The 21,545-nt window shown below is 51.7% G+C and overlaps 8 protein-coding genes across 8 annotated transcripts; 6 read left to right on the top strand and 2 right to left on the bottom strand.

Annotated features, from left to right (window-relative positions):
• Positions 1 to 256: 256 nt before the first annotated feature.
• Positions 257 to 2,186, top strand: N7474_005863 (chaperonin-containing T-complex subunit CCT4; the record flags this gene model as incomplete). The annotated part of the gene is made up of 7 exons (XM_057197278.1): positions 257 to 304; positions 362 to 413; positions 467 to 489; positions 546 to 575; positions 628 to 657; positions 705 to 1,277; positions 1,332 to 2,186. 7 exons carry the CDS (start codon positions 257 to 259, stop codon positions 2,184 to 2,186), a joined length of 1,611 nt encoding a protein of 536 aa, XP_057054674.1.
• Positions 2,187 to 2,756: 570 nt separating this feature from the next.
• On the top strand, positions 2,757 to 5,650 carry dapB (dipeptidyl aminopeptidase dapB; the record flags this gene model as incomplete). The annotated part of the gene is made up of 3 exons (XM_057197277.1): positions 2,757 to 5,142; positions 5,200 to 5,469; positions 5,529 to 5,650. The coding sequence occupies 3 exons, from the start codon at positions 2,757 to 2,759 to the stop codon at positions 5,648 to 5,650; spliced, it is 2,778 nt and encodes a 925-aa protein (XP_057054673.1).
• Positions 5,651 to 7,137: 1,487 nt separating this feature from the next.
• On the top strand, positions 7,138 to 8,085 carry N7474_005861 (endo alpha-1,4 polygalactosaminidase; the record flags this gene model as incomplete). Its single annotated transcript, XM_057197276.1, has 1 exon — positions 7,138 to 8,085. The coding sequence occupies one exon, from the start codon at positions 7,138 to 7,140 to the stop codon at positions 8,083 to 8,085; it is 948 nt and encodes a 315-aa protein (XP_057054672.1).
• A 515-nt stretch (positions 8,086 to 8,600) lies between these two features.
• N7474_005860 (mitochondrial 54S ribosomal protein mL54) lies at positions 8,601 to 9,379 on the top strand (the record flags this gene model as incomplete). Its single annotated transcript, XM_057197275.1, has 2 exons — positions 8,601 to 9,075; positions 9,129 to 9,379. 2 exons carry the CDS (start codon positions 8,601 to 8,603, stop codon positions 9,377 to 9,379), a joined length of 726 nt encoding a protein of 241 aa, XP_057054671.1.
• Positions 9,380 to 9,630: 251 nt separating this feature from the next.
• Positions 9,631 to 10,481, bottom strand: N7474_005859 (glutathione S-transferase family protein; the record flags this gene model as incomplete). Its single annotated transcript, XM_057197274.1, has 2 exons — positions 9,631 to 10,376; positions 10,430 to 10,481. 2 exons carry the CDS (start codon positions 10,479 to 10,481, stop codon positions 9,631 to 9,633), a joined length of 798 nt encoding a protein of 265 aa, XP_057054670.1.
• A 549-nt stretch (positions 10,482 to 11,030) lies between these two features.
• Positions 11,031 to 13,312, top strand: N7474_005858 (putative phosphoinositide-specific phospholipase C; the record flags this gene model as incomplete). Its single annotated transcript, XM_057197273.1, has 4 exons — positions 11,031 to 11,432; positions 11,491 to 12,232; positions 12,286 to 12,886; positions 13,147 to 13,312. 4 exons carry the CDS (start codon positions 11,031 to 11,033, stop codon positions 13,310 to 13,312), a joined length of 1,911 nt encoding a protein of 636 aa, XP_057054669.1.
• A 3,546-nt stretch (positions 13,313 to 16,858) lies between these two features.
• N7474_005857 (putative transporter) lies at positions 16,859 to 18,805 on the bottom strand (the record flags this gene model as incomplete). The annotated part of the gene is made up of 6 exons (XM_057197272.1): positions 16,859 to 16,883; positions 16,948 to 17,031; positions 17,093 to 17,211; positions 17,267 to 18,104; positions 18,158 to 18,486; positions 18,548 to 18,805. The coding sequence occupies 6 exons, from the start codon at positions 18,803 to 18,805 to the stop codon at positions 16,859 to 16,861; spliced, it is 1,653 nt and encodes a 550-aa protein (XP_057054668.1).
• A 1,376-nt stretch (positions 18,806 to 20,181) lies between these two features.
• N7474_005856 (TauD/TfdA dioxygenase family protein) lies at positions 20,182 to 21,392 on the top strand (the record flags this gene model as incomplete). The annotated part of the gene is made up of 2 exons (XM_057197271.1): positions 20,182 to 20,384; positions 20,438 to 21,392. The coding sequence occupies 2 exons, from the start codon at positions 20,182 to 20,184 to the stop codon at positions 21,390 to 21,392; spliced, it is 1,158 nt and encodes a 385-aa protein (XP_057054667.1).
• Between the last annotated feature and the right edge of the window lie 153 nt (positions 21,393 to 21,545).

Below are 21,545 nucleotides of genomic sequence, written 5' to 3'. Positions count from 1 at the left end.
GGTGAGAAGGGAAAGCCAAACGGCTACTTTGGGGGAACTCGAAAGCAGGGACTGACAGCGGATGAAGAAGTGCAGGGGGAAGAGATGGAACGACAAGAAGGGAGCGTGTGATGTAGCTGCTGAGCTGAGCTCGTTCTCACCGCCTTCGTAGAATTTCCCGTCCACACTGACCGACTGACAATACACTGCACTCCTTTCCCTCCATCCCACTTCTTGCCTCTCTTTGTCTTCGGTTGCTTGTGCCCCAATCTTCATTATGGCGACCACAGCAGTCCCGGCTGCCCCTGTCAGCGGCTCCTTCAAGGTACGTGCGATGCGGCGTGTGTGTGTGTGGTGGGATGCAGGCTGATAGTGTGGGCAGGACAAGGAGAAGCCGATGGCGGTGCGGGCATCCAACATTCTCGCGGCTAGAGGTATGTGCTTTAATTATTCAAGTCTTTGCAAGTGTTTGACTGACAATGCATAGCTGTCGCCGATGCCATTCGGACGGTACGATTGTTCACACATTCCGGGTTACGGAGACGAGGGGCTAACGAGATACACAGTCATTGGGACCTCGTGGTATGGATAAGATGGTGAGTAAATATGCAACCTTTAATACCTACTCCGACGCTGATGGGCTTTTAGATTCAAACGCCCAAGGGACAAACGATCATTGTACGCTATCCCCTCCTATCACCGCGACCCTCGACTGACCCCCGCAGACCAATGATGGAAACACCATGTTGAAGGATATGAGCGTTATGCACCCGGCGGCCCGGATGCTGGTCGACCTCAGTGCGGCCCAGGATGTCGAGGCTGGTGATGGAACAACGTCGGTCGTTGTCATTGCTGGCAGCTTGCTCGGCGCCGCCGACCGGTTGCTAGCCAAGGGCATTCACCCGACTGTGATTTCCGAGTCTTTTCAGAGAGCCGCAGGCGCTGCCGTCGAAATCCTCCACAACATGTCTCGTCCGATTAACCTGACCGATCGCGCTACCCTCCTCCAAGCCGCCGCGACCTCGCTTTCCTCGAAGATTGTGTCTCAGCACTCTGGCCTGCTGGGTCCGATGGCTGTCGACTCGGTGATGAAGGTGATCGACCCCAAGACTGCCGACAACGTGGACCTGCGTGATATCCGGATAGTCAAGAAAGTCGGCGGGACAATTGAGGATAGTGAGATGGTTGATGGCCTGGTCTTGAACCAGCCGGTCATCAAGAGCAGCGGAGGTCCGACGAGAATCGAGAAGGCCCGGATAGGTCTCATTCAGTTCCAGCTGAGCCCGCCCAAGCCGGATGTATGCTTTCCCTCCCTCCGAATAATGAGATGGGGCTGACTGTTCGTTGTATAGATGGAGAACCAAATTGTGGTGAACGACTACCGCCAGATGGACAAGATTCTGAAGGAGGAGCGCCAGTACATGCTGAATATGGTGAAGAAGATCCAAAAGACGAAGTGCAATGTGCTCCTGATCCAAAAGTCTATCCTTCGTGACGCCGTTAACGAGCTGTCGCTACACTTCCTTTCGCGGCTGAAGATCCTGGCCATCAAGGACATTGAGCGGGACGAGGTCGAATTCCTGTGCAAGAGCCTTGGCTGCAAGCCGGTCGCCAACGTCGACTCCTTCACCGAAGACAAGCTCGGCACCGCCGACCTCGTCGAGGAGGTCCAGGCTTCCGGGGCCCGGTATGTCAAGGTCACCGGCATCAAGTCGCCCCCCGCCGCTCTCAACCAGACGGTCTCTATTGTCGCCCGCGGCGCCAACAACCTGATCCTGGACGAGGCCGAGCGATCGCTCCACGATGCGCTGTGTGTGATTCGTTGTCTGGTCAAGAAGCGCGCCCTAATCGCTGGAGGTGGTGCTCCGGAGATTGAAGTAGCCCACGCGCTCGCCATGCGCGCACGCGAGCTTACCGGGACCGAATCGATCTGCTGGAAGGCGTTCGCAGACGCCATGGAGGTTGTGCCGACCACGCTCGCTGAGAACGCGGGCCTGAACTCGATCAAGGTAGTCACCGACCTGCGACACCGTCACGCGCAGGGCCAGCACAATGCGGGTGTGAGTATCCGCAGCGGCGGTGTCAAGGACGACATCACCGAGGAGAACATCCTGCAGCCGCTGCTGGTTAGCACCAGCGCCATTGAGCTGGCGGCCGAGACGGTGAAGATGATCATGAGAATTGACGACATTGCTCTGTCGCGGTAAGCGGCTGGGCGTTGTATGATGCGATTGCAATGAGTAATTAAAAAGAAATGGAATTTTGCACAATAGAAAGAAGCTGAACTGTATACTCCGGAGTTCTTGATGGTCGTAGAAAGTACATGTTGTTGCTTCGCTCTCCTCTCCAACTCGACAGATATCTGCCCCGGTGTGTACCCTTGTCTCCCTGGCAGCAGTATTTTCGTTCCCATGCCAGTCTATCTGTTATCAAACGCAGACTAGACCTCCTTCCATCTGTCTTATTGACAGCCGGGACGATGTCGAAAAGGGATTTGAATAAGGGCCACCGCCGGCCCTCAATAAGCTCTTTGTCGCCCCAATAATCATGGGCGCCGGAAGGAACGAACATTCAACACTGGTAGGGAAATTAATCCTGAGAACTGGATTGAAATACAGGATTGGAATTCGCCTTCTCAATTCCATTCCATCGTGTTGACAGGCCTGATACATATTCTTTTGAAGGGTCATTGGACTCCGCATCCCGATAAGAGGCGGATCGGATCTGACTCGTTTATCGTGGAGTTCCGTCCGACCCAACCGCCCATTGAAACGACCATGGGGAAGCTCGACGACGAGGGCAACCCGGAATCGGTACCATTGACACGCCAGCGGTCGGCCTCCTTCGCCTCAGAAACAACCTTCGACTCAGGCCTGTCGGTCGCCTCCGCCGCATTCCTCGATCGGTACAAGGAGTCCAACATGGCGGCGGCTGAAGGAGAAGAAGATCAAACACCCTATCGAGACATCGAAGACGGAGCAGAGCCGGAACCCGACGAGCCCTTTCTACCTACGCACACGAACAAGAAGACAAAGAAGAAGACGGGGTCCGGAAGTCGCACCCGCCGGATAGTCTGGTTGCTCGGCCTTCTCTGTGTCGGCGGCTGGGTGCTTGCATTCGTGCTCTTCCTCACACAGAAGCGGCCCGGTGCCGCGGCCACAGCCTCCAACTCGGCTGTCAGCATCCATGAGCCGGACTCGGCGACTGGTGGTACGAGCTACGGCAGGCCGGTGACACTGGAGCAGGTGTTGACGGGGCAGTGGTTTGGGAAGTCGCATGCGATCTCCTGGATTGCAGGGCCGGATGGAGAGGATGGCCTGCTTGTGGAGCGTGGTGAAGGTGGAGAGGGATATTTGCGCGTGGAGGATATTCGCAGCCGCAAGGATGGAGGCGCTGGCGCCGAAACCAGAGTTCTGATGAAGAAGTCATACGCGTGGACCGTCGACGGCCACATGATCAAGATCTCCAAGGTGTGGCCAAGTCCCGATCTGAAAAAGGTGTTGCTCTTATCGGAGCTGCAGGGAAACTGGAGACACTCTTATTACGGAAATTACTGGATCTTCGACGTGGAGACGCAGAAGGCCGAAGCCCTGGATCCCGAGCACCTGGATGGACGAGTACAGCTCGCCAGCTGGTCGCCCAACTCTGATGCCGTCGCGTTTGTCAGGGAGAACAATTTGTATTTGCGAAAACTGGACTCTTCCAACGTCGTCCCCATTACCAAAGACGGTGGGAAGGACCTCTTCTACGGCGTTCCCGACTGGGTATATGAGGAGGAAGTTTTCGCGGGCAACAGCGGAACCTGGTGGTCTGGCGATGGCAAGTATATTGCCTTCATGCGCACCAACGAGTCCGCCGTCCCCGAATATCCTGTTCAATACTTTCTCTCTCGTCCGTCCGGCAAGAAACCGGCGCCGGGGCTTGAGAACTACCCTGAAGTTCGGCAGATCAAATACCCCAAAGCGGGAACTCCGAACCCGGTGGTTCGCCTGCAGTTCTACGACGTTGAGAAAAGTGATGTTTTCTCTATCGACATGCCTGATGACTTTGTCGATGACGATCGAATCATCATTGAAGTTGTCTGGGCATCTACTGGCAAGGTCTTGATTCGGGAGACCAACCGCGAAAGCGATATTGTCAAGGTCTTCGTGATGGATACCAAGGCTCGGTCTGGCAAGCTGGTCCGATCTGAGGATATTGCCGGGCTGGACGGTGGTTGGGTCGAGCCCTCACAGTCCACACGATTTATCCCTGCTGACCCCGCCAGCGGCCGGCCGCACGACGGGTACGTCGACACCGTGATCCACAAAGGCTATGATCACTTAGCTTATTTCACGCCTCTCGAAAACCCGGAGCCGATCATGCTCACCAGTGGTGAATGGGAGGTGGTCAAGGCTCCATCGGCCGTTGATTTGGCCAGAGGCCTGGTGTACTTCGTTGCAACGAAAGAAGCACCAACCCAGCGCCACGTCTACCAGGTCAGGCTAGATGGATCTGACCTTCGACCGTTGACGGACACCTCGAAGGCTGGATTCTTCGAGATCTCATTTTCACATGGAACCGGATACGCCTTGCTCAGCTACAAAGGTCCCGATGTCCCTTGGCAAGCCGTAATCAATACTCACGGCGACAAGGTGGAGCAGGAGGAAGTCATTGAAGAAAATCCTGATTTGAAGAAGATGATCGAAGACTTTGCTCTCCCTGCGGAAGTTTATTCAAACGTGACAATCGACGGCTATACGCTTCAGGTACTCGAGCGTCGTCCTCCACACTTCAACCCAGCCAAAAAGTACCCGGTTCTCTTCTTCTTATACGGCGGTCCCGGCTCTCAAACGGTGGATCGCAAATTTACCGTGGACTTCCAGTCCTACGTCGCTTCAAGCCTGGGCTACATTGTCGTTACTGTAGATGGCCGCGGGACGGGATTGATTGGACGAGAAGCGCGCTGTATCATTCGCGGTAATCTAGGCCACTACGAAGCGCGGGATCAGATTGAAACAGCCAAGATTTGGGCTGGCAAGAAATATGTGGATGAAGCCCGCATGGCCGTTTGGGGCTGGAGCTATGGTGGATTCATGACGCTGAAAATTCTCGAACAAGATGCTGGCCAGACCTTCCAGTACGGCATGGCCGTGGCACCTGTGACGGACTGGAGATACTACGGTTCGCTCCCAGTCGTTCGGTTATGATTTTACCGCATACTGATAATTACCTTTACAGACTCCATCTACACAGAACGCTACATGCATACCCCAGAGCACAATCCCTCCGGCTACGATAACGCCACCATCACCGACGTCGAGGCCCTGGGCAAGAACATCCGGTTCCTGATCATGCACGGCGTGGCCGACGATAACGTCCATCTCCAGAACACACTGGTGCTGATCGACCGGCTGGACCAGTCGAACATCGCCAACTATGATATGCAGGTGTTCCCGGATTCGGATCATAGCATTTACTTCAATAATGCGCACTTGCTAGTCTACGAACGTGAGTGCACCCAAATTCTGAACAGGAGTGGAGTGAAGAGGCTAATTGTTTCATGACAGGTCTTTCAATGTGGCTCGTCAATGCGTTTAATGGCGAGTGGCATCGCATTGAGAACCCGAAACCGATTGACTCGATGTGGAAGAAAGCTAAGCGCGCCATATCTCTCTCTATTTTTGGATGAAGAGTTTCGGGGTTTCCTTTTCACGCTGTACTTTTTTTCTAAAATTATAAATAAATACCTGCATGATTCAACTTGGCTGCGAGAGTAGAATGACTGTTATGGGCATATGGGAGTAGAAGAAGAATTGCTTCCGATTTTGCGGTACTGAGCAATCAATTCGAGGGTTCCCTTTTTCGATATAATTTCGAAAAAGAGACGGACAGAGAAGAAATGGAACACCGGATCTCTCCACTGAAAAGCATACTACCAGATCGAAAAACGTCCTCTCGCATGAAAGTAAACGTCCGAATTTCGATACCGAGGCAATTTTTCAGGATGCAGACCACGCAACTGCTCGCATCTGGCGGACGAGATGGAGGGAGCGTAAATTACAACCCTAGTATCCTACCACCCAATTCATTAGTGCAATAATCCTGGACAGGCGAAGGCGCTTGCCAACACACCCAGTACGGAGCGACATTTTCTGGTCTACACCCGGAGAATTGGAGATGTTCTGGATCAGGAGGCGGGAAGACCTTGGAAAACTGCAGGAGCATCCCACACCATCTGTTTTTGCACGCACGCCGCTCCTCCACGGTCGTCTAATTTGTCAGCCAAAGGGACTTTGCGACTAATTAACTACAAGTCTCCTTGGGTAGTTTCAAGTTGTGGCTTTATGGTGAGATCAAGGGACTTCCATTTTCGCTTTTGATGAAATTGAGCCGGCCCCATTGGCAGGTCTAAGCTTTTACTGTCATGGTCCATTGATAATTCCAGAATTCCCTTGTAATATAGAGACGATCAACGAACGGTAGATCAACATGGTCCCACCACACTATTTTTTACTATATCTGGTTTTAAAGACTAAAGATCACGATCCAGGATTCTCGGCTCACTCCGAAGACACTACCGTACGATGCCATGACAATAATAATAGGGGCTATGTGAGACTTTGATTGGAAAAAGGGCAAAGCCTGAGCTGGCCTGATGGCTAGATGCGCTTGGCATCCCCGACGTGTTCTAGGCTCCCAAATTCTTACCCTTTGAACTCCCGAATGTTGGCACCCTCATGTCGTTTTGACTGTTTTACCACTTTCTTTGCGCTGACGTTCTCCCCGCAAATAACTTGATGTTGACGACTATCTCCATGCTGGGCTAACTGACCAAAGAATAACGTTTGCTTGAAGTTAGGGAATTCCATCCGCAGCGCAGCTTGGTGCAACCGTCCATTCTTGAAGGAGCGCTACAGCTTTCGCCCCCACATGATTCCGGCTTAGCCCCTTGTCGGATCCTTTTCCTCGGTACATGATTTAATGGATTATAAGATGTCTATATTTCAAGCGCCCTGCTGGTTTTCTTCGGCTTGGTCACGTTTCTGAGCCGGGCGATCCTTTGATCTCAACTGAACTAGTTGTTCAAGTCGATCTGGCCTTCCATCCCGGTGACCGTTGGTACCGTTCAGCCAATAACTACTGGGCTTGAACTTTTTATCTCTATTCAACTCTCTGATGGCGAAACAATCGGCAACTTCAGGATGGTGGACTTGGTCATCTAAGAAGAAAGCACTGGTCTTGTCCTTGGTTGCGCTCATCGTTGTAGCGCTTGGCGTGGGATTGGGAGTCGGGCTTGGGATCGGGCTCAAGCAACATCATGGAAAAAGGAGCGGAAATGCACCGACCAGCAATGGGGGGAATGGCGGAGCTAATACCACAGTCAAATGGCAACCAGCGGCTGGGACCAAATGGCAGATCGAGCTACTAAATCCCTTGACCGACACTTCGGTTGATGCACCCGTCTACGACATCGATATGTTCGACAACCGTGTTAAGGTGATATGCGATCTACAGAACATGGGGCGGAAAGTTATTTGTTATTTCTCAGCAGGAACCTATGAGAACTGGCGTCCGGACGCTAGCGATTTCCGTTCCTCTGATTTTGGGAACAAGCTGCCGGACTGGTCCGGCGAGAAGTGGCTAGATACCAACTCTAAAAACGTACGCGAAGTCATGAAGACTCGACTCGACCTGGCAAAGAAGAAAGGCTGTGATGGTGTTGATCCGGATAATATCGATGCATACGACAACTCAAACGGACTCGGGCTGACCAAAGCGGACGCCATTAACTACGTCAACTTCCTCGCCAAAGAAGCAGATGCCCGTGGCTTGGCCATAGGCCTCAAGAATGGCGGCGATATCATCGACTCTGTGATCGATAACATGCAATGGAGCGTGAACGAGCAATGTGCCCAATATGATGAATGCGCTATATTCGACCCGTTCATCCAAGCAAACAAACCTGTCTTTCACATCGAATATCCCAAGTCCGACGGAACCAATAACAACAACGCCGTGACAGCAAAACAACGGTCAGCGGCCTGCAACGCGGCGAATGAGAAAGGATTCTCTACAGTGATCAAGAACATGGACCTCGATAACTGGGTCGAGTACTGTTCCTAATTTGTATTTATGAGCTCGCATGGGACATGTAGATGGTCCGGCAACCGATTTGTTGGATGTATAAATAACTACTGTTCTCATATTGCTACTGATAGAAAATAACGAGTTACATCTACGAGGGATTGCCGAGACCACCGACTTCTAATTCGTTGTATCCATGAAGTCCCACTTGAACAGTAGGCGACTTCAATCGGAGACGACGAGAGCACAGCAATAGACAAGTGCAAGGTTCTTTTCAAAACTGGCTGGATTTCTTGCTGAGATATGCTCACGAAGAAAATTCCGTCGGCCCCTGAACTGCGGTGATGAGACACAAACATTTGCAGCCTGAGGCCGCAACAGACAGCCACGTGACCCTTTCTCCGGCTTGGCGACCCGCGCCGCAGTTTTTCTTTCGAGTCGCATCAACATCCTGGCGCGAAATTGAGCCACGCGCGGAGTCTGGATGGGTGCATGAATTTGCTTCTACCCTTCAACCTTGTGAATTGATAACCCACCCCAATCATTCGCACACCATGATCTGCAGAAGCTGCCGGACGAGTCTGCGCCTTCGGCTGCACCAACAACCCTCGGTGGCTTGGACTGCCTCTTCACGCCAATTCCCAATCGCTCGTGTCCAATTTCGGTCATACAGTGATTCTAATCCGCCCGTCGCCGCTCCCCCACACCCCTCCGAGGGGCGTCAACCTTCAGCCCGAGATGCCACAACTCCGTCCGCAATCTCCTCCGCTACTCCCGGTGTTTCCCAACCCTTGAGCACCCCGGAAGGTGTCCACACTGATGCTCATCCCGAAAAGCCCGCGAAACCTGCTGTGCAACGCCCACCTAGCAGCTGCCCGGCGGGGACCAAGCTGAACGGTCTCAACTACTTCAAGAATAAGCCCGATGTCTTCGCAAAGGAGGACTCGGAATACCCCGACTGGCTGTGGGGTCTTCTGGATGATTCGGGCAAGCAGTCCAACAAGGAAATGGGCGGCGTTGACCCGAGCAGTATGCGTCCCGAACTACTCATATAGTGGCCGAGCTAACTCCTTTTCTCGTAGCTTTGAATAAGAAGCAGCGCAAACGCTTTGAGAAGAAGCTTGCAGCGCGCACCAAAACCCTCCCCCCAAAAATCCCCGCCCACCACCACGCAAGCGATATCACCCCCGCCTTCTACAACCGTGACGGCACTCCTGTGGACGCTGTCGCTGATGCCACCGAGAGCAATCAGAAGCGTTCGGAGATCACGAAGAGCGCGAGAGAAGCTAGGCGCAAGGCCATTAAGGAGTCCAACTTCTTGCGTGGCCTGTAAATTTTCCCCTGCACGCACCCAATGGTCGTCTTTGTGGGAGCAATGTCAGTATTTTGGGTTTCTTTTGTTACACGCCGATTTCTGAGCACTCTCATACTTGCGCTCTCATACTTGCGCCTCGCTCTCAATTTCTGGCAGAGCGAGCCTCTAGGGCGTCCTTCATGTATTACTATGTCAGTTGATTTCTCAATTGTGCGACTATATATCCAATGACAGTGAGATACAATATTCGCCTTTCCGCATTTCGAAGTCTATTGCGAGATCGGCCAGTCCTTATCCTCGCCCTGGCCTTCCATCCACGGTAGACAAGCGTCCCAAAGCGCTTTTAGCTCCCCATCTCCCTGAGACATGATCATTTCCCAAGCGTCCAGATCAAATCGATGGAAGAAAGCAATCCAGCAAACGAGGACCATGTCCGCATAGCCCGGCTTGTCACCCTCGAAGAACGGACCGGTTTTCCCTTCTCTCCCCTTCAACAATGTGACGAAGAACTTGAATTCGTTCTGAAGGATCTCCCACAGCGCCTGTATGCCCTCCTGGTCCGTGGGTCGTACCTCGGCAAGAGGCTTTCCAAAGATCTCCGAGCGTGTGCGAACAAAGTACTCCTTACCTCTAGGATCCATATGCTCCGCCACTCGGGGAAGAATGAGCGGCATCATTGCTGGCCTCAGCCCGCCAATAGCCTTTTCAACAGCAACCGAGAGCGCATAGCTAGCGTCGCCCGACGGAAAAAGTGGCCGCGACGGGAAAGTCTTGTCCAGGTGGACGGCGATGGGCCTCGAGTCCATCATAGCCCCGTTGGGATTGGACTTCACAGACTTATGAATAATTGCCGGCAGGGTGTATGGCGTGCCGACTTCATTTGGCGAAACACCCAATCCCTTCATCAGCGGTACGATATCGGGATATGAGATCCAGCTCTGCGTATAGGGAATGCCCTTGAAGTTGAGGGCCATCCTCGTCTTGAGGGTATTCGGAGACCATGACTTGGATGCGCCTGATTGAACTGTTTTTAGCAACGAGTTTTGTCCACGGAGGAAGATGAGGCACCTGGCAAATCGGAGAAGATATCGAAGAAGTGAACGGGTTCGGAATCAGCCATGGTGATGTTTAGATGCTTCTTTGGGGATATTCAGACAAGAGGAGAAGGAATGACGAATGATAAAACCCAGATCTGAGTCACAATCAAGATTGAGCTAAACGACAAGGCGGGGTTCGAGGAGGTAGGGGACGACGCTATGCGGATCTAGTCGCTCAAGTCATGTTCCTCCAGTGCTTCTGCCAGTAAATGGTCTCTAGCGATAACTACGGTTTCCTCTGAATGGGATACCCATTATACACCTGGGAAAGCCATGCGAGACTTGGGTCTGATTAAACAAGGTAGATTTCGTTGGCCTGATCCTAGTCGAAGACAGGCGGTAGCAAGTCTCGAATTAGGCGGGAATTTGTTCAAACCAGGTATCTCGCGAGACAATCATGTATTCCACGCCTCTAATAGTGATCTGGTTCCTGTCCTGGTCTGCTTTTACTGTGTATTAACTATCGATCGGGCTGCGGTGAAACGTGGGGCATTGGCGATAAACCCCACCACCACCCACTGGTTGGGACAGCTGGTGCCTTGGTTATCATCTCATCCCAGTCAACAATAATAATGGAGAAAGTTGAAGGTCTCGTCGACCAAGCTCGCCATCTTGCGCTCCATGAGGGCAAGAGCGGACCCTCCGTCAAGTCATTCCACTCTTCCGTGGACTCGCACCTGGAGAAAATCCACAGTCTGGTCTCCAAGTCCGCCCCGACTGCGCAATACTTTCTCACCACCATTCAACATGACTTGCCGGCTGCGGATGCTGGGAATAAGGAAACTGCAAGCGCTCTGGAGTCAGCAGATGCCTTCCGTTCATACATGAAAAGTGCCGACTCGAATGCACAGGGGCCAGCAAAGGAGCTGGATCTCGCTGCACCCATCTCTGATTATTTTATCTCCTCAAGTCATAACACGTACTTGACTGGTAATCAGCTATACAGTGATGCCGCGGCCAGTGCATACACAAATGTGAGCTGCTTCGTCTTATATGAGAAAAACATGCGAATCTTTGCTAACTTCCTGCCAGGTGCTTCTGCGGGGTTGCCGCTCAGTTGAAATTGATGTCTGGGATGGCGAGCTTGAAACCCCTGGGGCAAATGAAGGGGAGACGAGCAGTTCCAGTAGTGACTCCAGTGACTCCAGTGACGATGAAAAAGGGAGCCTCAAAGCTGCAATCAAGGAAAAGGTCAAATCTAAGAGGAACTCATTGAGAGAGCCCACCAAATCGAAGTTGGAAGCCCTACGCCAAAAAGCCGGCAAAGCCCCCCAGCAAGTAGCAGGGGAAAATGCATCGACCAGTCAAGTGCCAGTTCGAGGGGAGCCTCGAGTGCTACATGGACATACCCTCACTAAAGGCACTACATTTCGCGAGATTTGCTATGCAATCCGCGACAGCGCCTTTGTTGACAACGACCTTCCCATCATAGTCAGCTTTGAAGTACATGCTTGTTTGGAACAGCAGCAGTTGATGGTCGATATTATGAAAGAGGCCTGGAAGGGGCTGCTGGTAGAACTTCCGCCGGGATCAGAGCAGCAGAAACCTCCTACCTTGGGAGATCTCAAAAGGAAAATCTTGATTAAAACGAAAACGATACCCCCGACCAATATCACCGAGCCACCCGTGGAAGAGAAGCCCCCCAAGACTTCACAACAGACAGATGAGAAGTCTGTCGATTCGCAGCCCCCGAAGCCTTCTACGATCCTCGAGGCTCTGAGTGAAATGGCCATCTATACCAGGGCATATCATTTCAGTAATTTTGATCAGCCAGGTACGCAACAAGATTCCGATATGAATGCTTTATTATGCTAACGGACTAAATAGAGGCGAAAGTCCCTTTCCATATCTTTTCGCTGTCCGAGAAGGCGGCCCGCGATGCACACATCAACCATCGTGAAGCTCTATTCGCCCATAACCGTTCCAACCTGATGCGCATCTACCCCTTCGCATTGCGCGTTTCCTCCTCTAATCCCGACCCGCCCTTCTACTGGCGACGGGGAGCTCAGTTGGTATCCCTGAACTGGCAGAACCTGGATAAAGGCATGATGCTCAACACTGGCATGTTCAGCGGAACCCATGGTTGGGAACTGAAGCCCACTGGTTACCGAAGCACCGAGCCTGCTTCCACTGTTGCTAAAAGGCAAACACTTGACCTGACCATCGAAGTTTTTGCAGCCCAAGACTTGGCCTTGCCGCCTGGTGATCACCGGGAGAAAGGATTCCGACCCTATCTGAACTGCCAACTGCATGTCGAAGAGCCGGACAGTGAAGCTACCACGGGCCAAGAGGATATCAGTTCCGACTCTGAGAAGAGCAGCTACAAACGATGCACCAAGAGTGCGTCAGGAAAGAATCCGGATTTTGGAGCTCAAAGGCTCGTTTTCGCAACAGTGACGGGCATTGTGGAGGAATTGAGCTTTATTCGGTCAGTAAAAATTTTTTTATTCCACCGCGCTCCTCAATACACCCGACAAATTGGGCGATCCTTGCATCACGGAATATATGCCCGACCTTCATGATCTACCCTGTGGGTGATAGGCCTTTTCGGTCGTCCTATACAGGTCTCCAACACATGGTTACACAATTGCCTGACAGCAAAGGCAAACATTCATCTTCCCATGACCTTTGGTTTCGATGTCGTATATCTCTGCCAAGACGCATCACTGACTTCGTTCGCTTTATCAGGTTCAAAATTAAGGACGATGAGATTGGTCGTGACGAATTGGCCGCGTGGACTTGCATCCGGCTCGATCGCCTGCGTGAAGGCTATCGATTGGTTCATCTTCACGACTGCACCGGGGAGAAGACCGGCGGAGTACTGCTGGTCAACATCATGAAGCGCTTCTCTTAGTCTATGCAGTCGACGTGACATTGTTCTTTAGTGACGTGACAAATGCAATGGAAGTGGATATTTTAAACGACGTCGTCTTTCCGCCATTATGAAGAGGGGCTTCCTGTGCCCTGCAGTGTAGCCACCATGAGAAAGGTTATTGTGATGTTGCGGACTTCCCGGGACCCCGCTTGATATGATTCCTACCAGTTATTAGTTGCCACGAACGGCTCGGCTTGCGATCGCGTGAAAGAATGGCGCCGGATGTCGGGTGTTGCCGGCGGTGATGGTTGTCGAAAACCAGCATTGTTTTAATTTAATCACAGGATGCGTTTGCAGGTTCATAGCCTAGTCCAATAGATGGGCAAACACTGTTCTGGCAGCTTTGCCGTTACAAGACTCGGAGAATTAAAGCATGGTGCGAGTAGCATAACAGTGACGAGATTATTGCCGAGACCGAGGTTCGAATACATGCAGAACTGCAGAACTGGCGGGAAGCAAGGAGTAGGTAAAAAAAGATAATACAGGGTTGCAATCTACAAGGATAGTCTATTATCTGCATCCTACCGATGGCGCGAGGCAATGCGGGTATCCCGACTCACAGGAATCTGTCTGCGAACTAGAGTTCTTGGGAATTTAGCGGCCTTTAAACAATGACGTCCAGCAAGGACCAATAATGTAACAACCTACCAGATTGAGTGACAGATAATCAGTGACGCGACCTCAGGATATCAGAACGATCCGGCGCTATGCGGCAGGGTATCTTCGAATGTCGGTGTACAATTTTGCTTCCAGTTCAAGATTACCCGTCCTCGGTCCAGTATGATCACACTCGGACATATTGCATTCTTGCATACTGAAAGCAAACAACCAAGTAGTATATATGCATTGTTCTGCACGGGGAACGCGTGCAATCGGCCCCGGTCACTACGTCAACCGAGGCCCAATACATAGTCTCGCGGGACCTATACAAGCGTGGACTACTTAGGCCCGATCGACACACGCTCGACACACACTCGACAATTTAGCAGTTTGATGGAAGCGAGTGGACCTCCCAAAGGTCGGTGAAGCTCTCGCAAGCGACGATGAAATCAAGATGCAAAATCGGGCACATGCCGTCTGCCGTGAAGCACAACATCCGGGCTGCTATGGGGCCGGCCACTCAGCATGGCCGATCAGCAACAACAGCGGCCGCATTCATTAAATTGATCCATGGTGGCCCTGGGATTTCAGGGGACAAGCAAAAGATAAATTCTCCGATCTGTAGTCAGGGTCACCGACACCGGGAATTATTTTCCGTGCCCTTGGGATTTCATTGAGCGGGGTTTCGGCAGTGAAACAATCTTGACCTGTCAGATTAGAATCATGCCAGCAAGGAACGAAACGTGCCGATTCAGCCAATAATCGATAGCGATCGTGATATTTCGAACATTCCGATTAATCGGGGCCATGCCAAAGTGAGTGGACAAACCAGCGCCTCCGTAATCCGTACTCCAGACCAACACCGAGGACGCCCGAGCGCTGGGCCCACCAGTGATCGTCCCTGGGGTCGCGGAGAACAGATACATCAACTTGTGATGTCTTCTGATCAACCAGTCCATACCAATCCGGGCACTCGTACCGAGTTACCGGCGCCACCGACCGATCAACAATTCCTTTCTGGTCAACAAGAGAGATAATCCCGCGCGCGTCCACAGCCAGCACCCATGATCAGCAAACAACTAAGAGCAACTCTGCATGAATTTTCACCTGCAGTGGTCGGTATCTACCGAGAACCGGGGTTATTATTGGTTGGAACTTCTCCGTGGGTTGAAACCGATGGACTGGTCTTCCTTTTGTCTACGCAGTAGTCAAGCCGTCATCCACCAAGATGGGAGCGATCGCATGTCCCTACTGGCTCGATCGAGGGCTAAGGAGGATGGTTCGTCTTCGTAGTATCCAACAACGGCACCTTCCGTGATTCTGCGTCAATGCAGCCGGATGAGAGATCTGTCTGCTGTGGATACACTCACACACGGGCGGGCACGTAAAATGTACCTGTAGATGGCGGGACTAAAGTTTTCAAAAGGAATTAGTACCGCTGGGATTTCAATTTTGCGATCGCGGGATCAAGTCCCCCTTTTTGAGATTCTGTTCTTGGGGCCATATAAACCCCGTCCGGCCCAGTCGATAGCTCATTTCAAAGACGGCGTTGCTAAGATTTCGCTGAAAGTTCAAATAGGGCCGGTCGAGAACGATCGTCCTGGCTTAGGCCACACACACAAACTTTATTCTATTTACTATTCTACGTTCTCTTCAATAAACAATGCCTGACTCCCTCAAGTGTGGTGCGCCGGCGTGCCCGAGCTCCCTTCCCACCGACAAGGTCCGTCTTTGACACTCTGCTTCCCTTAATCATCCCTATTTATTTGCGGATGGATGCTTACACCGAGAGATTATAGATGCCTGGCGTGCGGTGCCCAAACTGTGCGAAGAAGGGCAAAGAGGTCTGGGTCATCCCAGGCAAGAGCTGTCATGAGTGCGGGACGCCCTGCGCATGAAAGGCTCACAGTGTATCTGGGTGCCCAAAATCGCGAGACGAACATTCATGTCGATGTCGAGCTTTTGAACCTCTCCGTGATTAAATGCTTTTAGATCTCCTATGTCCCTGTCGAATGGGGGTTTGATGGTGCAGTCGGCGACTATATCTGGAAATCGTCCGAACATCTGGTTTTACATCGGATGGCGAAATGACTCGGGGTCAGGTGCACGAGAAGCTATTGTTACTCAAAGTGTCATTCTATCTCTTGCTTCTATTAATTGACGTCTCGATATTCGTACTACTGTCTATCATTCCTGGACTTTTGTCTTGATCCTATAGACCCTACCCACATCATGGTCCAACAAAAGTCCCGATGACATCATCGTCTCTGAACGTCAACAGAAAACGTTTCCTTATTTATCTTTGCGTTTGAAGGTTGTGTACTTTTCTTAATTCAACGCCATTATGCCCGACACCTACCCCATCGGTACAGCAGCTGAAAGTGAGAGTCTCGTTCGCAGCTGGGGGTTCCGACATGTCTTCACCTGGGAAGATGGAAGGTATGCTTTCCCCTCCCTTCCCCCCGCCCCCCACGGCAAGATGAGTTCATATGTTTCCCACTTCCATGTTCTTTCTTTCTATACATTGGCTCGCTGACAGTATCCAAGCAACTCCCATTACTCTCCACATTCGCACGGTGGTCTGACGACGCATCTTATCCGTCGCGGCTCCTTCACAATCACCTACCCTGGAGATAATCATGGGGGGAGGTCACGAAAGAAACTTTCGGTGTGGGAGCTCGAATTGATGTACCCGCAGGGAAACTTCATGAGGTCTGGATTGGAGATGAGGGTTGCGAATACGTCATTGGGGAATAAGGTTGAAAGCGTTGCTGTACGGGGTGAGAAATACATGTTTCGCGAGGTCTATCAATCACCGATTGCATCACAGAGAAATAAGTCCGTTGTAGCTATTTTACGGAATACGGAATACTTATTGAACACAAAAGAAAGAGCCTCCTGTAATCGCGTCATACAATCATTTCTTTAGTGCAAAAATCGGAAATCGACTCTGTGGAAGGAAACATTAGTTGGAGTTTAATGGGCATATGAACGGGACAGACTTGGCGACCTACCTCTTGTTTCCAAGATCTTTGTTCTCCGCCACGTATCGTTCTCTCTCTTCGCTTGACATGTTATCCCAGACGGCCGCGTTTTGCCTAAACACATCTCAGTCAGGACTAAAATCAAAAACAAAACAACGGGAGAGGCGTATCATACTTGTTTCGCCAGACATAGTATAATTTCGCAACGATAAACAACGCCATGCTCCATACTGAAAGCCCAATGAGAACTTTGTTCCCAACGTGGTAATAAGGTTTGTCATTGGTGCGGTAAATCTGTAGAGGTTGGTTAGTAAAATACCTCGATTGTTTCCTATAAAGGTGAACTTACGTTGTTGCCAATGATGTTGCTGGCTTGAACCGTCATGTTGTACAACGCAGTTGCAACAGTTCTGGTTCGAACCGTACCTGCATTCCGTGAGGTGATCGCCACCAAGACGGCATGGATGTACGGCATGCCGATCACGAGTGAAATACACACCCAGCGAGACCAGGCACTGGCATTGTCGGGCATGACCTCCAGACCAATCAAAGCCGCCAGAACCCAGAGCTGGGCAATTGCACCGAGAAGCAGGCGCTGGTTGAAGCGCTCGGAAATCCATGTCCAGAAAAGCAAATTTAGGATAAAGATGACATAGGAGGGTATCGTGAGCAGACTTGTTTGGAAAGTCGAGAAGTTAAGCGCCTTCAGTTCCAGAGTAATGTAGCTCGTTGCGGGAATACTCGGGACCAACCAAGTCAATCCCAACAAGTAGATAACCCACATGTCATAGTCACATAGCGCCTTCCACAGCATTTTGGGAGTGACGGCCTGACGATTGTGCATGCCACCCTTGCTGGGATCATCCCGGATCACGCGGTTGACCATGATCTTTTCTTCATGCTCAGTGAACCATCCTTTTCCACGGAACCGTCCAGCAGTTTGCGTGGGAGAGGCGGGCATCCAAAATCCGGCAATGATGCCAATAACGCCTGTGATCAGACCTTCGTAGGCAAACAAGTACCGCCAGCCACCGCCGCCATCAGGGCCTCGAATATGCAGAAAACCGAAAGCCAGAAATGCACCCACGATTGCGGTGAATTCATAAGAAACCCAAAACCAGCCTAGGCGGGCCGGAAGCTCTTTGGATTTGTACCAGAACGAAAGAAATAAGATCGTATCAGGAATGCTGCAGCTGGTCAGCGGCATGGTCAACGACATATGTCCGAGGCAAGTACTCACAAACCACCCTCAAGAAGGCCCAGCATAGCTCTGCAGGCAAAGAATCCTGATCTATCCTTGACAAATGCTTGACAAGACGCGATAAGACTCCAGCAAACCATCTGCACAGGAATCCAACGATCCGGTCCGACCCACTTGGAAATAAGTTGTGATGGAAGCTCGGCGAACAGGAAGGTCAGGAAAAATATGGTCTGGCCAGTGTTATAGTCATTTGTGTTCATGCCGAGGTCGGTCAGCATATTGTCCGAATTAGCTTGGACAATATTTCCTCGGTCCAGCTGGAGCGCGAAGAAGGTCACGCAGGCAAATGTGCAAACTCGGAGGTCAATCTGCATTCCCGGTCACGTTAATTGAGCCAATGCAACAAAGACGGGCGGATTTAGGACACACCTTTCTGACAACCTTCTTCTCTTCCTCCTCTGTCCATTCAAAGTCGGGATCCCATCTGTGAATGCCCTCATATTCCGGAATGGGCTTGTAATAACGTGGGTCCTCGGTAGTGTCAAAGGCGCAGTCGATATCCTTGTACTGCCCTCGGCGGCCCGTAACCGACAGCGAGGTCGACGATCCGGATGTAGTTGAAACAGCAGCCGCAGCCTTGGTGTCGTCGTTACCGGGGAGCGTTTTCTTATCCTCCTCGACCGTCATGGTGTCGGGTCTTGAGCTGGATTGGAAATTGAGTAGTACAGAAAAATCTAGCTACGGGAAGTAGTGAATGGGAATCCAGAGCTATAAGGGCAGAGCATGAGCAGAAAGCATCATCCGCCCTCTACCATCACGCCATATTGTAACAGCTGCGATTGGGAGATGTGTGCTTTAGTCTCCCAAGCTTTTTCTATGCGGATGATACCATGTTGTTGAAACATGATGCCAATCCATGAGATACGATGCACGGCGTGTTGAATCCGGAAGGCGTAATTGACACCAAGCGCGCCACAATGCGCTCTACATGCCCTGAGGTTCCATATTACTGAGTGGAGAGAGTAGATTGTCCCGACTGGACGTCAATTGGGACCCTCGTGCTGATCTGAAGCCAAACTGCCGAGCCTGGTCCATCGGAGTTCTGTGCTTGCACGTATTAGACATGCAACTGACGCAGTCTTTGTCCCGAGGAGGGGCACTTGGCTGGATCACGCAAGACAAGATAAAGTGACGTTAGGATAGGCGAGTCTAAGCCGCCTTTGTTGGTCGAGACGCATGTTTGGGGGCCCTCCTTTCTGGATAAACAACCTCCCCACTTCTCACGTACTGCCGACGAGCCTGGAAGACAGTTGGAGCCGTTGGCTTGTCTGCTGTTTGTCGGGGAGTTAGGAAGATTTCTCCACTTTATCTGGCATGAGTCGAAACTAGCCTTCCATTCCCCATACAATATGGCTAGTGCTTTCATCTTAACAAACAGCTACAGCGGAGCTCCGTATCGAGATCTTGATAAGATGTCAGCCATACTATCATGGTAATAGATTGGCCGAAGCCGAAGAACAAATTCTAGATTCTTTTTTTGGTTCAACCTGATGGCCCGTGAAGTCCGGAAAAGCGTTGCGGAAAAGGCCATCACGCCATCACGAGGGGTCCTGACAACACCAGAAACGGGCCAAAAAGCGCATAGTCCCCTGGATCTGCCCTTGGTTTTGAACAGCCGGGGCGTTGCACGCCAGTTGATAAGCCTAAATTTGGCCTCACCCACGAGTCGCACCTGGCTATGAGTGGACGTCGGCATCGGCTATCACGCCATCTCCTGTCCATATAACGAACCATAGCGTCACGTCAAAAAAGATTAATTGATGGCATCACTCGATAATAACGACCCCGCAGCGGCATGACTTTATTCCAATTAACTTGAAGAAAAAGATGCCACTTTGGCATTCTGAACTGGGTAACTGCTGAACCCCGCGGTCGTGTCGCTCGCGGAAGACTCGGCCGAAATGGGTATATATATCGACATGTTCTCACTTCCAGGGCAATGGGACTAGCAAGCAAGCCAGATACTACTACTGGTCTCGTCATTAAAACGAAAGAATCACAAAATGGCTCCCTCTCTCACCGAAACCACCACGACACTCTCTCTCCGCGAGCCGGCAAAACAGATCCTCAAGACTGATGGCGGTTCCAATAAGGAGAACTTGATCGGTTACAAGTACGACAGGGACGTTGAGATCAACGGCACTTCCACGCAGCCACCCGCCTCCTTCCCTAACTATCTGCCCGTTTGGGATAACGAGACAGAACGGTATGTTTAACGATTAAGTTTGACGGTGTCTCATTGTCTAACACCGCAGTCAGATACCCCCCTCTGGAGCCATTCGAGCACTATGATCATGGCAAAGACGCCGACCCCAGCTTCCCGGATCTGCTGCCCAAGGGCGTGGCCGAAGTGGACAACATTTGCCCGTTCATCGGTTCCGAGGTGCATGGCGTGCAATTGAGCCAGCTCTCCGACAAGGGCAAGGATCAGCTGGCCCTTTTCGTCGCCCAGCGTCGTGTTGTTGCCTTCCGAGACCAGGATTTCGCCTCCCGGCCCATCCAGGAGATGGTCGATTACACCGGCTACTTCGGCCGACACCACATCCACCAAACCTCCGGTGCGCCCCCAGGCTTCCCTCAGGTTCACCTTGTGCACCGCAGTGCAGAGGACCGCACTGGTGCCAAGTTCCTGGAGCAGCGAACCAACACGATCACCTGGCACTCGGACGTGACTTTCGAGCGTCAGCCCCCGGGCACTACTTTCCTGTACGTACTGGACGGCCCATCCAGTGGCGGTGACACTCTCTTTGGCGACATGGCTCAGGCATACCGGCGCCTGTCACCCGAGTTCCGTAAGCGCCTGCACGGCCTGCGGGCTGTTCACTCCGGCGCGGAGCAGATCAACGCCAGTCTCAACGGTGGTGGCATTGCTCGCCGCAACCCTGTGACACATGAGCACCCCATTGTCCGCACGCATCCAGTGACCGGCGAGAAGGCGCTCTATGTCAACCCACAGTTCACTCGGTACATTGTTGGATATAAGAAGGAGGAGTCAGACTTCCTCCTCAAGTTCTTGTACGACCACATTGCTCTCTCGCAAGATCTCCAGACTCGCATCCGCTGGAAGGCTGGCACTGTTGTTGTGTGGGATAACCGCCTGGCTGCTCACTCTGCAGTCTTTGACTGGGAGGATGGCCAGCGACGTCACATTGCTCGCCTCACTCCTCAGGCTGAGAGGCCCTATGAGACTCCTTTCGAAGGCGAGGGCAACTGATTTCCCTAATATGATAAAGAGTACGATTCGAGTTAAATGATATCCGATACCAAAACGCGCAATTTGAAGAGACTACTGCCTTTCACAGTGCAAATCATAAAGCTGCAGCCTGAGGAGCACTCACATGTCGTAGGCCTTTCAACTGGGGTTAAA

The sequence above is a fragment of the Penicillium riverlandense genome (genome assembly GCF_028828495.1).
Source record: "Penicillium riverlandense strain IBT 135883 chromosome Unknown utg000003l_segment0_segment0, whole genome shotgun sequence".
Classification (NCBI taxonomy): Eukaryota; Fungi; Ascomycota; class Eurotiomycetes; order Eurotiales; family Aspergillaceae; genus Penicillium; species Penicillium riverlandense.
Note: the sequence above shows the minus strand (reverse complement) of the source record. Positions and strands in the feature narration are given on the sequence as shown.